Here is an 11,090-nt window from a genome sequence, read left to right on the forward strand (position 1 = left end):
CTGCACCCTAAATTGGGGATTCCTGGTGGCATTGAACTGGCACCAATGACCATCAGCTGACAAAACAAAAACACAGAAAAACAAAATCAATTTGGAGTATATAGATGAGATTCAGAGGGGCTAGTTTGCCCTGTAAGAGGTGATACATTATGTCATGTCAGTGATTCACACTTAGGCAAGAACTAGGCCATCAGGTCCTTGCCAGACATCTGAGTTCACCTAGACTCAAAAAGGTGCTCATCTCCTGAGTAATCCACCCTCATCTAGGATTCTACTGCCAGGGCCCAGACTCCTGCTCTGCCTGCCCTGCTTCCCCACCATGCTCCTTCTTCCACTGTGCCCCAGCACCCAGCCCCCAGTGCCGCCCTTCCCTCCACCCCACCCCACCCTATTCCTCCGCCTGCAGGCCGAGAGCTGCACCCACCTCAGGGACATGTTTGCACTGCAGGCATCATCAGAAAAACCCTAAGAACAGTTCATTTATATGCAGGCTTTCACTCATTATTGAGTTTATACTGAGCACATACTATGCACCAGGCACTGTTTTTTATTTGGCTGAGGATACAGTGGTGAAGAAAGCTGTGAAAGCCCGGGTGGTGTGGTTCTTCTCTTTCAGTGGGAAAATCTTTGAAGGCATCTCCTCTCACCTCAGATTTTGCAGTTTCTGTTTTGCATGCAACCTGCTACTCATTAATAAATGCTTGCTATGTAATGTTACATTTCAGCACAAAATAACACAGGGAATGAAGGAAGTTGGAGGTGGAGAAGTGGGCGGTGGAGAAATTGGCCATGTTGCCCTTTTGAGGGAACAGGCCACCATGTGGTTATACAGTTGAGGCCTAGTCCTGTGCCTGGCACAAGTGCCTGTGTGGGTAGGGGGGCCTGAAGCAGAGGAAAGAAGTGAGGTGTGGTGGCTGCAAGAATAGGGCCAAGCCCTGGGTGGTATGGCAGGGCCCTGTTACAGGGAGAGAAGCAGTAATGCCTGGCCTTCCACCTGGCCTTGATGGGTGTGGGGCCCACCACTGTGCTGTGTGTTCTTTTTTGAATTCTGAAAGGGGAACTCTAGCTCTCCTTGAAGTAGGGGAAAGATTACATGGTTCCAGTAACTGGGGAAGGTCCAGCTTTGGATTCAAGTTTATCCATCTTTTCCAGCTGCAAATCCTTTATTTCTATACTAGAGCCTGGTGCATGAAATTCATGTACTGGGGGGTTGCAGGGTGGGGGTTTTCCCTCAGCCCAGGTTGCATCCTCTCCAATCAGGGACCCCTCAGGGGATGTCTAAATGCTGGGTTTTACCCGTTCCCACAGGGACAATCCTGCTCACAGTCGGGGACTGTTTCCTCTAACCGCTAGCCTTCCTTCCTGCCTGATTTCCTCTAACCGCTTCTGCCTGCCAGACTGAATGATGCCTAACTGCTCTCCTGCCGGCCTGATTGCCCCCAACTACCCTCCCCTGCAGGCCCAATCACCCCCAACTTCCCTCCTGAACAGGCTTGGTCCCCGCCAACTGCCCTCCCCTGCCGAACTGGTCACCCCCAACTGCCATCCCCTGCAGGCCTGGTTGCCCCTAACTTCCCTCCCCTGCAGGCCTGGTTGTTCCTAACTTCCCTCCTATGCAGGCCTGGTCCCCCAAACTGCCCTCCGCTGCATTCCTGGTCTCCATTAACTGCCCTCCCCTGCCGACCCTATTGCCCCCAACTTCCCTCCCCTGCTGGTCAGTTTGCCCCCAACTGCCCTCCCATGTTGGCCATGTTGTGACAACATGGGCGTAGCAATCTTGTGACCAATTGGGGGTGGTCTTCCTGTGACCGCATGGGTGTGGCTATCTTGTGACCACATGAGGGAGGCCAGCTTGTGCGAGGGCATGATAGTCAATTTGCATATTACCTCTTTATTATATAGAATTTTATGAAAATTCAATGGTCTTTACAACTGCAGACATGAAAGCATTTTTATATTTCCCAAAACCCACTTTTTATTTTATCCCATGGTAATAATAGTTGCTTCTTGTAGGGTAATGTCAGCTTCTATTTTGAGGTTTATCAGGAGACTGTATTGCCTTAGCAATACAGTTGTAAGGGTTCCCCTGCTTTTCCATTAAAGCAGATCTATCATCACAACTGTGCAAACATTCTGTATCTTGGTGTGTAACTGGACTTTGTACATTGTGTAGATTTATTCTTTGTGTGTTAAAATAAGGAACCAGGCCAGGACTCATAAGACCATAAAGGGTTCTTGATTTGTAACATGAAAATTAAACTTTTGCTGAATGTTAAGTTTATAGATGTTATTTTTAAGTTACTGATGCTTATAGTGTAGTTTAAAAATCCCCTCAATTCTGTAATAACTTTGTGCTCCCAGAAAGAGATTGAGTCTTAATTTTACTGTTTATTCCTGAGAACTTTCAGTAAAACTCTATTTGGTGCAGATTTTATATATGAAGATACCAGTTATGATTTTCTTTGGAGAAAAAGCAGACATAGATAAATATTTAATCTATTAACCACTTACATTCATGGGACTATAATTATAAAAAAGTGATATAAAAAGAACTTCTGATGTAATTATGCCTCACAAACCGATACATTTTAGATTCTTTATTCTTTTGTTCTCCAATGAAAGTTTAATAAATTATTGTGCTGGGGATTATTGATAATTAGTAATAAAAGCATTAATTTAATTTGATAGAAGCAAATGTCAAGGAATCCGTTTCAAAATAAATGCCTATAGAAGGAATCTTTTCTTTATTTTAGACTCTTCACTTTGATGCGGTTAAGGAGATTCATTCAAGTTTTCAGAGTCTGAATGCTGATATCAGTAAGCGTGGAGCTCCCTATATTCTGAAACTAGCTAATAGGTTATACGGTGAGAAATCCTATGAGTTCCTCCCGGTGAGTACTTTACACTCACATTCTACAACTCATGAAATAGTCCAGACATTTTCCAGCACAATCAAGTCACAGAAGTCAGTTTTTATTTTTATAAACATTCAGAAATAGATACAGAATTTAACATATGGCAGTATTTCCATTAATGTTTCGATTTCATTTGATAGTCTTCACAGGAAAAGATTGACCCTGGCATATTACTAAAGCAAGAGTGAATTCCATAATTCACTTCCAAGAATAATCAGCGTATACTTATTTATGAAAATGTTAGCCAACAGTTAGAAAAGAATTGGTAAATTTTATGCAACACCAAAACTACTGAACTGTACACTTAAAATGATTAAGGTGGTAAATTTTGTGTTATGTGTTTTTTACCATAATGCAAAAAGTGTAAGGGTTAGAATTTTTTTGTTACAATGAAATTTATTTCTTTTAGAACAATTTCTACTGCTTTTCATGATTTTAGAAAACCATTTCTGTATGTAGTAGGACTTATTTGTGTTTTTGTTTTTTAACTTTCCTATTTTAAACAGGAGTTCTTAGCTTCAACCCAGAAAATGTATGGTGCTGAACTGGCCAGTGTAGATTTCCAGCGAGCCTCTGAAGGTGCAAGAAAGGTGATAAACGAGTGGGTCAAAGGGCATACTGAAGGTAAGAGAGTGAGAGTGGGCCCAATGTGGGCATTCATTACACACTGGCCATTCCTCCTCCTTCCACTTTCCCAGCCTGCAGATGATTCCCTGCCCTTTTCCTCTGCGCTTACCTTCTCGCTGGGGGTAAACTCTGCCAGTGCCCAGTGCCAGACAGCTTTTAAATGTGGAAATTCCTCAAAGTGGGAACTTCAACATGCTTTCACTGAAGCAGCTAAATATTTTCCCCATAAATGCACCAAACGAAATTTTAACATTAAAATTAACATTGAATGTAGGATAAAAAGGATAAAGCTTTGAGGAAAAATCTACCCTGGCCCAGATTATGGAAAAAAATCCTATCTAATAATAGACAAACATGGTAATTGACCATACCTTTGCTACACCTCCCATTGGGTAATCAGTGTGATATGCAAATTACCGCCAACAAAGATGGCGGCTAATTTGCATACTGCAGGCAGGGTGGGCCAGCGCAAGCCACCATCTGAGCCCCTGTGTGCCCCCTAAGCCTGCCCCCAGCAGGGACCCCCGTGTGCGGCCCTGGGTGGCCGTTATCGTGATCGTGATCGGAAACTGGGCCACAGGCAAGGCGGCACCCCGGGACCCAGGAGCCGCCCTGCCTGTGGCCCATGATCCTGATCATGCTCAGAAAGCTGGGCCGCAGCCAAGGCCGCACCTCGGGACCCAAGAGCCGCCTTGCCTTCAGCCTGTGATCCTGATCGTGATTGGAAAGCCAGGCCACAGGCAAGGTCGCACCCCGGGACCCAGGAGCCGCCTTGCCTGCGGCCCGTGATGGTGATCGGAGAGCCGGGCCACAGGCAAGGTGGCCCCCTGGAACCTAGGAGCCCGTCGGCGAGGTCTGCAGGCAAAGCAGCAATCAAGCTATGAGGGGAAGGGTGGGGGGCAGAAGGAGCTACAGGAGCAGCTCTGGCCGGATACTGAAGACTCCCGCCGGAGCGAGGAGCAAAGACTGAAGGCTCCAGCTGCAGCAAAGACTGTGTCCAGAGCGAAGATGGAAGGCGGTGGCCAGAGTGAAGGTCTGGGTCCCAGGTGCCAGAGGAAAACTGGTGCTGGCAGCCAGGGGAAAGAAGGCCTATTGCACGAATCTCTTCGTGCAACCGGTCTCTAGTCCTATATAATAAAAGCCTATTATGCTAAGTGTTGGGTCATCAGGTCAGTTGTCTGTTCAACCAATCAGAAGGCAACATATTGATTATATGCTAAGGCAAGTCAACCGCTCGCTATGATGTGCAATGTTTACCAGGGGGCAGACAGTTGTTCGGTCAACCAGTCGCTATGATGTGCACTGACCACCAGGGAATAGACACTCTGACCAATAGGTTAGCTTGCTGCTGGGGTCTGGCCAATCGCAACTGAGCAAGATAGGCCGGACATGTCCTGGCACCCTCCCACAGTCCCTTTCTGGCTGGCAAACCTCCCGCATCACTCCTGGCCGCGATCATGCACCAGTGGGGTCCCTTGGCCTGGCCTACACCCTCTCACAATCTGGGACCACTCAGGGAATGTCAGAGAGCCACTTTTGGCGCGAGCCTGCTCAACCCTGGAGCTTCCACTTGGTGGTCAGTGCACTCCAACAGGGGGAATGCCACTCAGCCAGAAGCCGGGCTCACAGCTGGCAAGCTCAGCAGTGGTAGCAGGAGCCTTTCCCACCTCATAAGCAGTGCTAGGGATGTCCGACTGACAACTTAGGCCCGCTCCCCACTGAAAGTTGGTGGTCCCTAAGCCACCAGTCAGACATCCCCCGAGGGCTCCCAGACTGCGAGAGGGGGTGGGCCGGACTGAGGGACCTCCCCACCGAGTGCACGAATTTCATGCACTGGACCTCTAGTCTATAATAATAAAAGCATAATATGCTAATTAGACCAGATGCCCTTCTAGACAACCTTCAGGATGAAGCTGCGGTGGTGGAGGCTGAGCCCCTGGCATGAATTTCATGCAACGGGCCTCTAATATTCTCATACTTGTGACACAAACTTCTGTGGCCATAAGTATTTTGGCATATATCTTGTCTACGCTGTCATGGGTGGCTCAGTCTCAGCTGTTTCTCCACCACTACTCTCTCTAACCTTGTCTAGGTCTGAGTCAAGGTACCTCCCTAACACCTGTCTCCCATCTAAGTCATTCTTCATGGCCCTGCTGTGGTCACAGGGGTACTGGTGTTTCAGAGGAGTAATTGTCCTAGCCTTTGAATATCTGTTAAAATATTTTCTATGAGAGCAGCTTCCACTTGGAGGCTTTGAAGAAGTGACTTATTTAACAACTAGAAGTCCAGTATACAAAATTAGTGCATGGGGGGTAGGGTCCCTCAGCCTGGCCTGCACCATCTTCAATTCAGGACCCTTCGGTGGATGTCCAAATGCCAGTTTAGGCCAGATCCCTGCAACAGTTGGGCATCCTTCTTGCAATCCAGGACTACTGGCTCCTAACTGCTCACTTGCCTGCTGGCCTGATCACCCTACTCTTCCCTGCCACCTCATCCCCTTAACTGCACCCCCCTGCTGGCCTGATCCTCCTAACTGCTCTCTCCTGCTGGCCTTATCCCACTAACTGCTCTCCCCTGCTCCCTGATCGCTGCTAACTGCCTCTGCCTTGGCCCCGTCATCATGGTTTTGTCACGAAGAACGTCCACAAGGTCATCTGGAAGATCTTTGGTCTAATTAGCATATTACCCTTTTATTAGTATAGATCATTTTCATGAAAAAATATTTTTTATGCCTGCCAAAGAATAGCCATCAAAAAGAATGCTCATTGTTTCTCATACAATGCAGAAAAGATTGTCCTGTTTTTAGCTTTTAAACCTTTTAGTTGGTTTATTTACAGTCAAAACATACTGGTAGGGCTTCCCTAACTTAACACATTAATGGGTATTAAATAAAAAGTATGAATTTGAATTGCATTTCAATGCAGTTCAAGAATGGGATGCTAATATGTGAAATTTTTTTTTTTTAAAAAACTTACTTTATTTCTTTAGGGAAAATTCCAGAATTGTTGGCTGTAGGCGATGTTAATAATATGACTAAACTTGTGCTAGTTAATGCCATCTATTTCAAAGGAAACTGGCAGGAGACATTCAGTAAAAAGGCCACAACCGAAACACTGTTCAGACTGAATAAGGTGAGGTAATGTAATTATAAAATTGCTCTTTGCTCTAAGACATCGGTTCTCAACCTGTGGATCTCGACCCCTTTGGCGGTTGAACGACCCTTTTACAGGGGTCACCTAAGATCATCCTGCATATCAGTTATTTACATTATGATTCATAACAGTAGCAACATTACAGTTATGAAGTAGCAACAAAAATAATTTTATGGTTGGGTCACAACATGAGGAACTGTATTTAAAGGGCCAGAAGGTTGAAAACCATTGCCTAAGAGAATGCAGATAATAATGTGAGTGACTTGGTTTCTTCAACTGTTCAGAAAGACACAAAAACAGTGAAAATGATGTATCAGAAGAGCACATTACCATTTGGCTACATCGAGGACCCTAAGTGCCGGGTGCTGGAGCTGCCTTACCAAGGCAGGGACCTCAGCATGCTCATCCTGCTGCCAGATGACATCGAGGATGAGGCCACAGGTCTGAATAAGGTAACGGCTCCCACGCTCATGCTTCATGTTTCCTTCTAACAAATCGGTTCTGACTGTGTGTATGTTTTGTGGTAGTAGGTCATCAATGTTTGCTACTCTGAAGTCCTAAGATTAACTTTTCAGGGACTCTCAGTGAACAGTTGTGGTGGGGACATCTAAGAATCTATATAAAATTTAACATGTCAGTGGCAGCTCACAGGAATTTTCTTAAATATACTTTAGAGGAAAGTGCAGTAAAATTAGAATTGTTTTATTGAAACAAATTTACTAAAATTAAAAATCCCAAAACATTTATACTAGGTAGCTTCAACTTGTACAATGAGGTCCCATTATTACACTGCTCCTTCTCATCACAATTCATATAGATTGTGAATTAAATTTCTCACAGCTGCGTGGTAGAAAAGACCCATATGACACACTAGCTTGAAAGCAAAGCCTATGTTCTCATATGAACTTTGTATGATGTTTCTATTTTATTTCAGTTAAAGGCAAAGACATTTTTGTCAGGCTAGGACTAGGCAAAACTGTGAAGATTATGGTTTTTCTTTAGTGTCTCTAGCCTGCTGTGTGGTTTTTCTCTACCCTCTCCCTAACCAAACTTGTTAACAGGAAGAGGTCCAATATTAATTGTTGGCATATATAAAGTATGTATTAAAATCAGTATGTTCCTTTTCTTAATTGTATTTTCATATTTGTCTCTTCTCTGATTGTAAAGAGAAGTTCTCCAGCCTCATAAAAGAGATAATCAGCATCAGTAAAACAAGGGGAATGAAGGGTCCATTCTAGTCCAATAGTAGTAGTAATATGGCAATGATAATAACTGACATTCTTGTGGCACTAACTAGTACTGTGTGCCAAGTGCTTTGCATACATTAAATCATTTAATGCTCACAATAGTGCTATAAGGTAGGTACTATCATTAACCCTCTCCCAATTTTAGATGAGTAACCTAGTCCCTTTTTTTTTTTTACCCACAAGCTAAATCTATTAGAGATTACTTTTTCACAGTGACTTCACAGATAACCACAGTTGGCTTGGACCACAGCTCTGTTCTATGATCACCAATTGCTGAAAAGAAAAGAAATCCTCCAAATGGAATCTATTTTGGTACAAAACATGAAGGAAACTACTTAGGAACTGATAACATGAGTCCATTCATGTAAATAATGTTTATTGCCTTGCTTATGTGAAATAGTTCTCACCTCTTCTTTTGTCCATTCTCATTTAAGATCGAAGAACAATTGACCCTGGAAAAACTGCATGAGTGGACCAAACCAGAGAATCTGAGTTCCATTAAAGTCAACGTCCACCTGCCCTGGTTCAAGCTGGAAGAGAGCTATGACCTCAACTCTCACCTGAGAAGCCTGGGTATAGAGGATCTCTTTAATAGCAAGGCTGATCTGTCTGGCATGGCAAGAGCCAGAGATCTTTTTATATCAAAAATTATCCACACGTCTTTTGTGGAAGTTAAGGAGGAGGGCACAGAGGCAGCAGCTGCCACAGCCCTAATTTCGAGGGGTTGTGCGCTTATGCCAGAAGAAAATTTTCTGGCTGACCATCCATTCATTTTTTTCATTCAACACAATCCCTCAACTAACATCCTGTTCTTAGGCAGTCTTTCTTCCCCTTAGAGAATGTGGAAATCCAAAGTCGAGCTTAGAGCTTTATAACTGGCCCTTTCAATGGTGACAGTTTTAATATATCTTCTGCAATAAATCTACCACCCCAAAACAAATCTGTAACTTCCTTTGTAATGTCAGCTCTGTTTGGTGTTTACACCCATTAATTTTGGATAGGTATCTATTTTCCTTTCTTTATATTGAAAAATTTAGTGATTGCTTTTGAATGCACCAAGCAGATATGTAGACTCTTGACAGTGTAGTAAACTAAGAAACTGCTGTACTCTCTTGATAGCCATGAGAAAAATTATAGTACTGTAATTTATTTCACAGATAGACTTCTGGAAGCTATGATAGAGAGACGTTCATTGTTGAAGGGAGGCTTAAAAACAGACATTGAATTGAAATGTAGGAGAGCTGCCCAATTAAGGGTTGGATTATGAAAATAAATTTGCCTTGGCCAGTGTTTCTGACCCTTTGTTCTACAGGATTAGTATTCTATTATACCCACTCTGATTTCAAATGATTAAAGAGCGTCTTTTCCTTTATTAACTTTGTTTGTAGTTTGTGGGGGATCACAAGGAGTGAAGAAGTAAGTGTCTTATCTTAAAAGATGCCATGAAACTACGAAAGAGAAGTGAAGTAGGAGAGACTGTTAAGTAAGAGGGGGTGCAAAGATCACACTGTTACCAGCTTCTTGTGTGTTTTCTGATAAGGGCTCTTGATTTCCATCATCTAGTCCAGATTGTGATAGCAATGGGATGGCTTTTTGCAATGCTGGATGGGGGAGGGGCTCTGTGATCAATATAAGCCTTAGTCAAATGCATTACTTGGAATGGGGCTGGAAATGCTGCATTTTCTTGCTCCCACAAAGCTGGTGGGCTGGCGGCTAATAATTCCTAATTCTTCTAGCCAGACTGATCTCAGTCCTCTTCTTATTTGTATCTGATCTCAGAAAAGACAGGACTAATGGGGTTCTTGGACTGACAATATTGACATCCATGATGGTTGTCAGTGACTCCCTGAAAGAAAACGAAGATTTTAGCAAATCTGTTGACAAGCTTTTCTCTCTTTTTTTCTTAAAATACTTGCTGGCAACTACAATATTAAAGGTTCTCTTAGCTATAGAAAAAATAAGAAAAGCAAGTCATTGCATTCTGTAATCCTTCTCTTAGGGCTCTTATGCTAAAATCTACTCAGTGATATAGAGTAAATTGTGCTAATTAGGTAGAAACTGAACTGCAGGGCCCCATACAACTCTGCTCAAATCCTTCTTTTTATATATGAGGGAACAGGCTCATGGAGTATAAATGAATTATTGAAGGTTAAACAACTAGTAAATTTCAGAGAGAACCTAGAATTCAATAAATATTTTATGTGGAGAACATCTAATTCTTTACTGCAATGTGAAGTAAGTAACTCAGATCTGTTAACACAACCAAAAACAACAACAACAACAAACCAAGTAAACATGAGCCAAAAGGCAAGGGAGCTGCCATGATTATGAAGAAGTACTCAACAATCCTGGGTAAATTGGTGTCTATGGAAACTGGGGCCACTTTTACTCCAGAGGCATTTCCCAATCCTACTGAGTTAAAAGGGCATGTAGCTGGCATTTTGATGATATTCAAGGCCAGGCAGGCAGAATTTCGGCCTGTCAAGTATGTCAAGCACATTGTGACCCTGTGCTTTCACATGGCAACATAAGAACTACACTCTAGGAGTATGACTGAAGCAGCTCAGAATGTAGCCCTGATGTAAGTCATTGGAGAGTCCCCCAAATTCCAATTCCTGGAATTGGATTACATCTATTCTGGTTTGCTACTGTACTGGGCTGCATATCGGGGCGCGCTGTGCTGTCTGTTCCTGGAACAGACAGATAGGAAGGTACTGACATCAGGTCAGGCCTTGAGATATGGTCTCATGGTCCCTCCTCAATATGCTGTGCTCTCTGTTCCCGGAAAACATAGATAGGAAGGTGATAATGCTATACTGTGTCGGGAACAAATTGCGTAAACAAGGCTTTGTAACTTTGTAGTTTTTGCAAATAAATATGCTGTAACTTTTGCAGTCTGTACTACAGTTCAGCCTCTTGCTTCGGCGGGGTGCTGGAACTGTGGTCAGCTGGCCAGCTTAATAAAGGCACCTAAATTTAAATTCTGAGTCGGTGGTCTATCTCACTGAGTCAACCCATAACAGTAAGTCTATTTCTTTCACCAGATAGGGGAAGTTTTCTGTCATTATTTCTTCAGATAGGTTTTCAATATCTTGCTCTTTCTCTTCTTCTGGCACCCCTATAATTCAGATGTTGGTACGCTTGAAGCT

The 11,090-nt window shown here is 43.5% G+C and overlaps 1 protein-coding gene across 1 annotated transcript in view; it reads left to right on the top strand.

The window, feature by feature from the left end:
• The window catches only part of LOC102258441 (leukocyte elastase inhibitor), a 21,059-nt gene extending 11,745 nt beyond the window's left edge, over positions 1–9,314 (top strand). Inside the window, exons 2-6 of the mRNA XM_005872107.2 lie at positions 2,754–2,891; positions 3,422–3,539; positions 6,531–6,673; positions 6,979–7,146; positions 8,376–9,314. Coding sequence (XP_005872169.1) covers positions 2,754–2,891; positions 3,422–3,539; positions 6,531–6,673; positions 6,979–7,146; positions 8,376–8,777 — 969 coding nt within the window. The 3' untranslated portion in view covers positions 8,778–9,314. The remainder of the gene's footprint in view (positions 1–2,753; positions 2,892–3,421; positions 3,540–6,530; positions 6,674–6,978; positions 7,147–8,375) is intronic.
• The last annotated feature ends 1,776 nt before the right edge of the window (positions 9,315–11,090 follow it).

Source organism: Myotis brandtii, unplaced genomic scaffold (genome assembly GCF_000412655.1).
Source record: "Myotis brandtii unplaced genomic scaffold, ASM41265v1 scaffold366, whole genome shotgun sequence".
NCBI classification, from domain to species: Eukaryota; Metazoa; Chordata; class Mammalia; order Chiroptera; family Vespertilionidae; genus Myotis; species Myotis brandtii.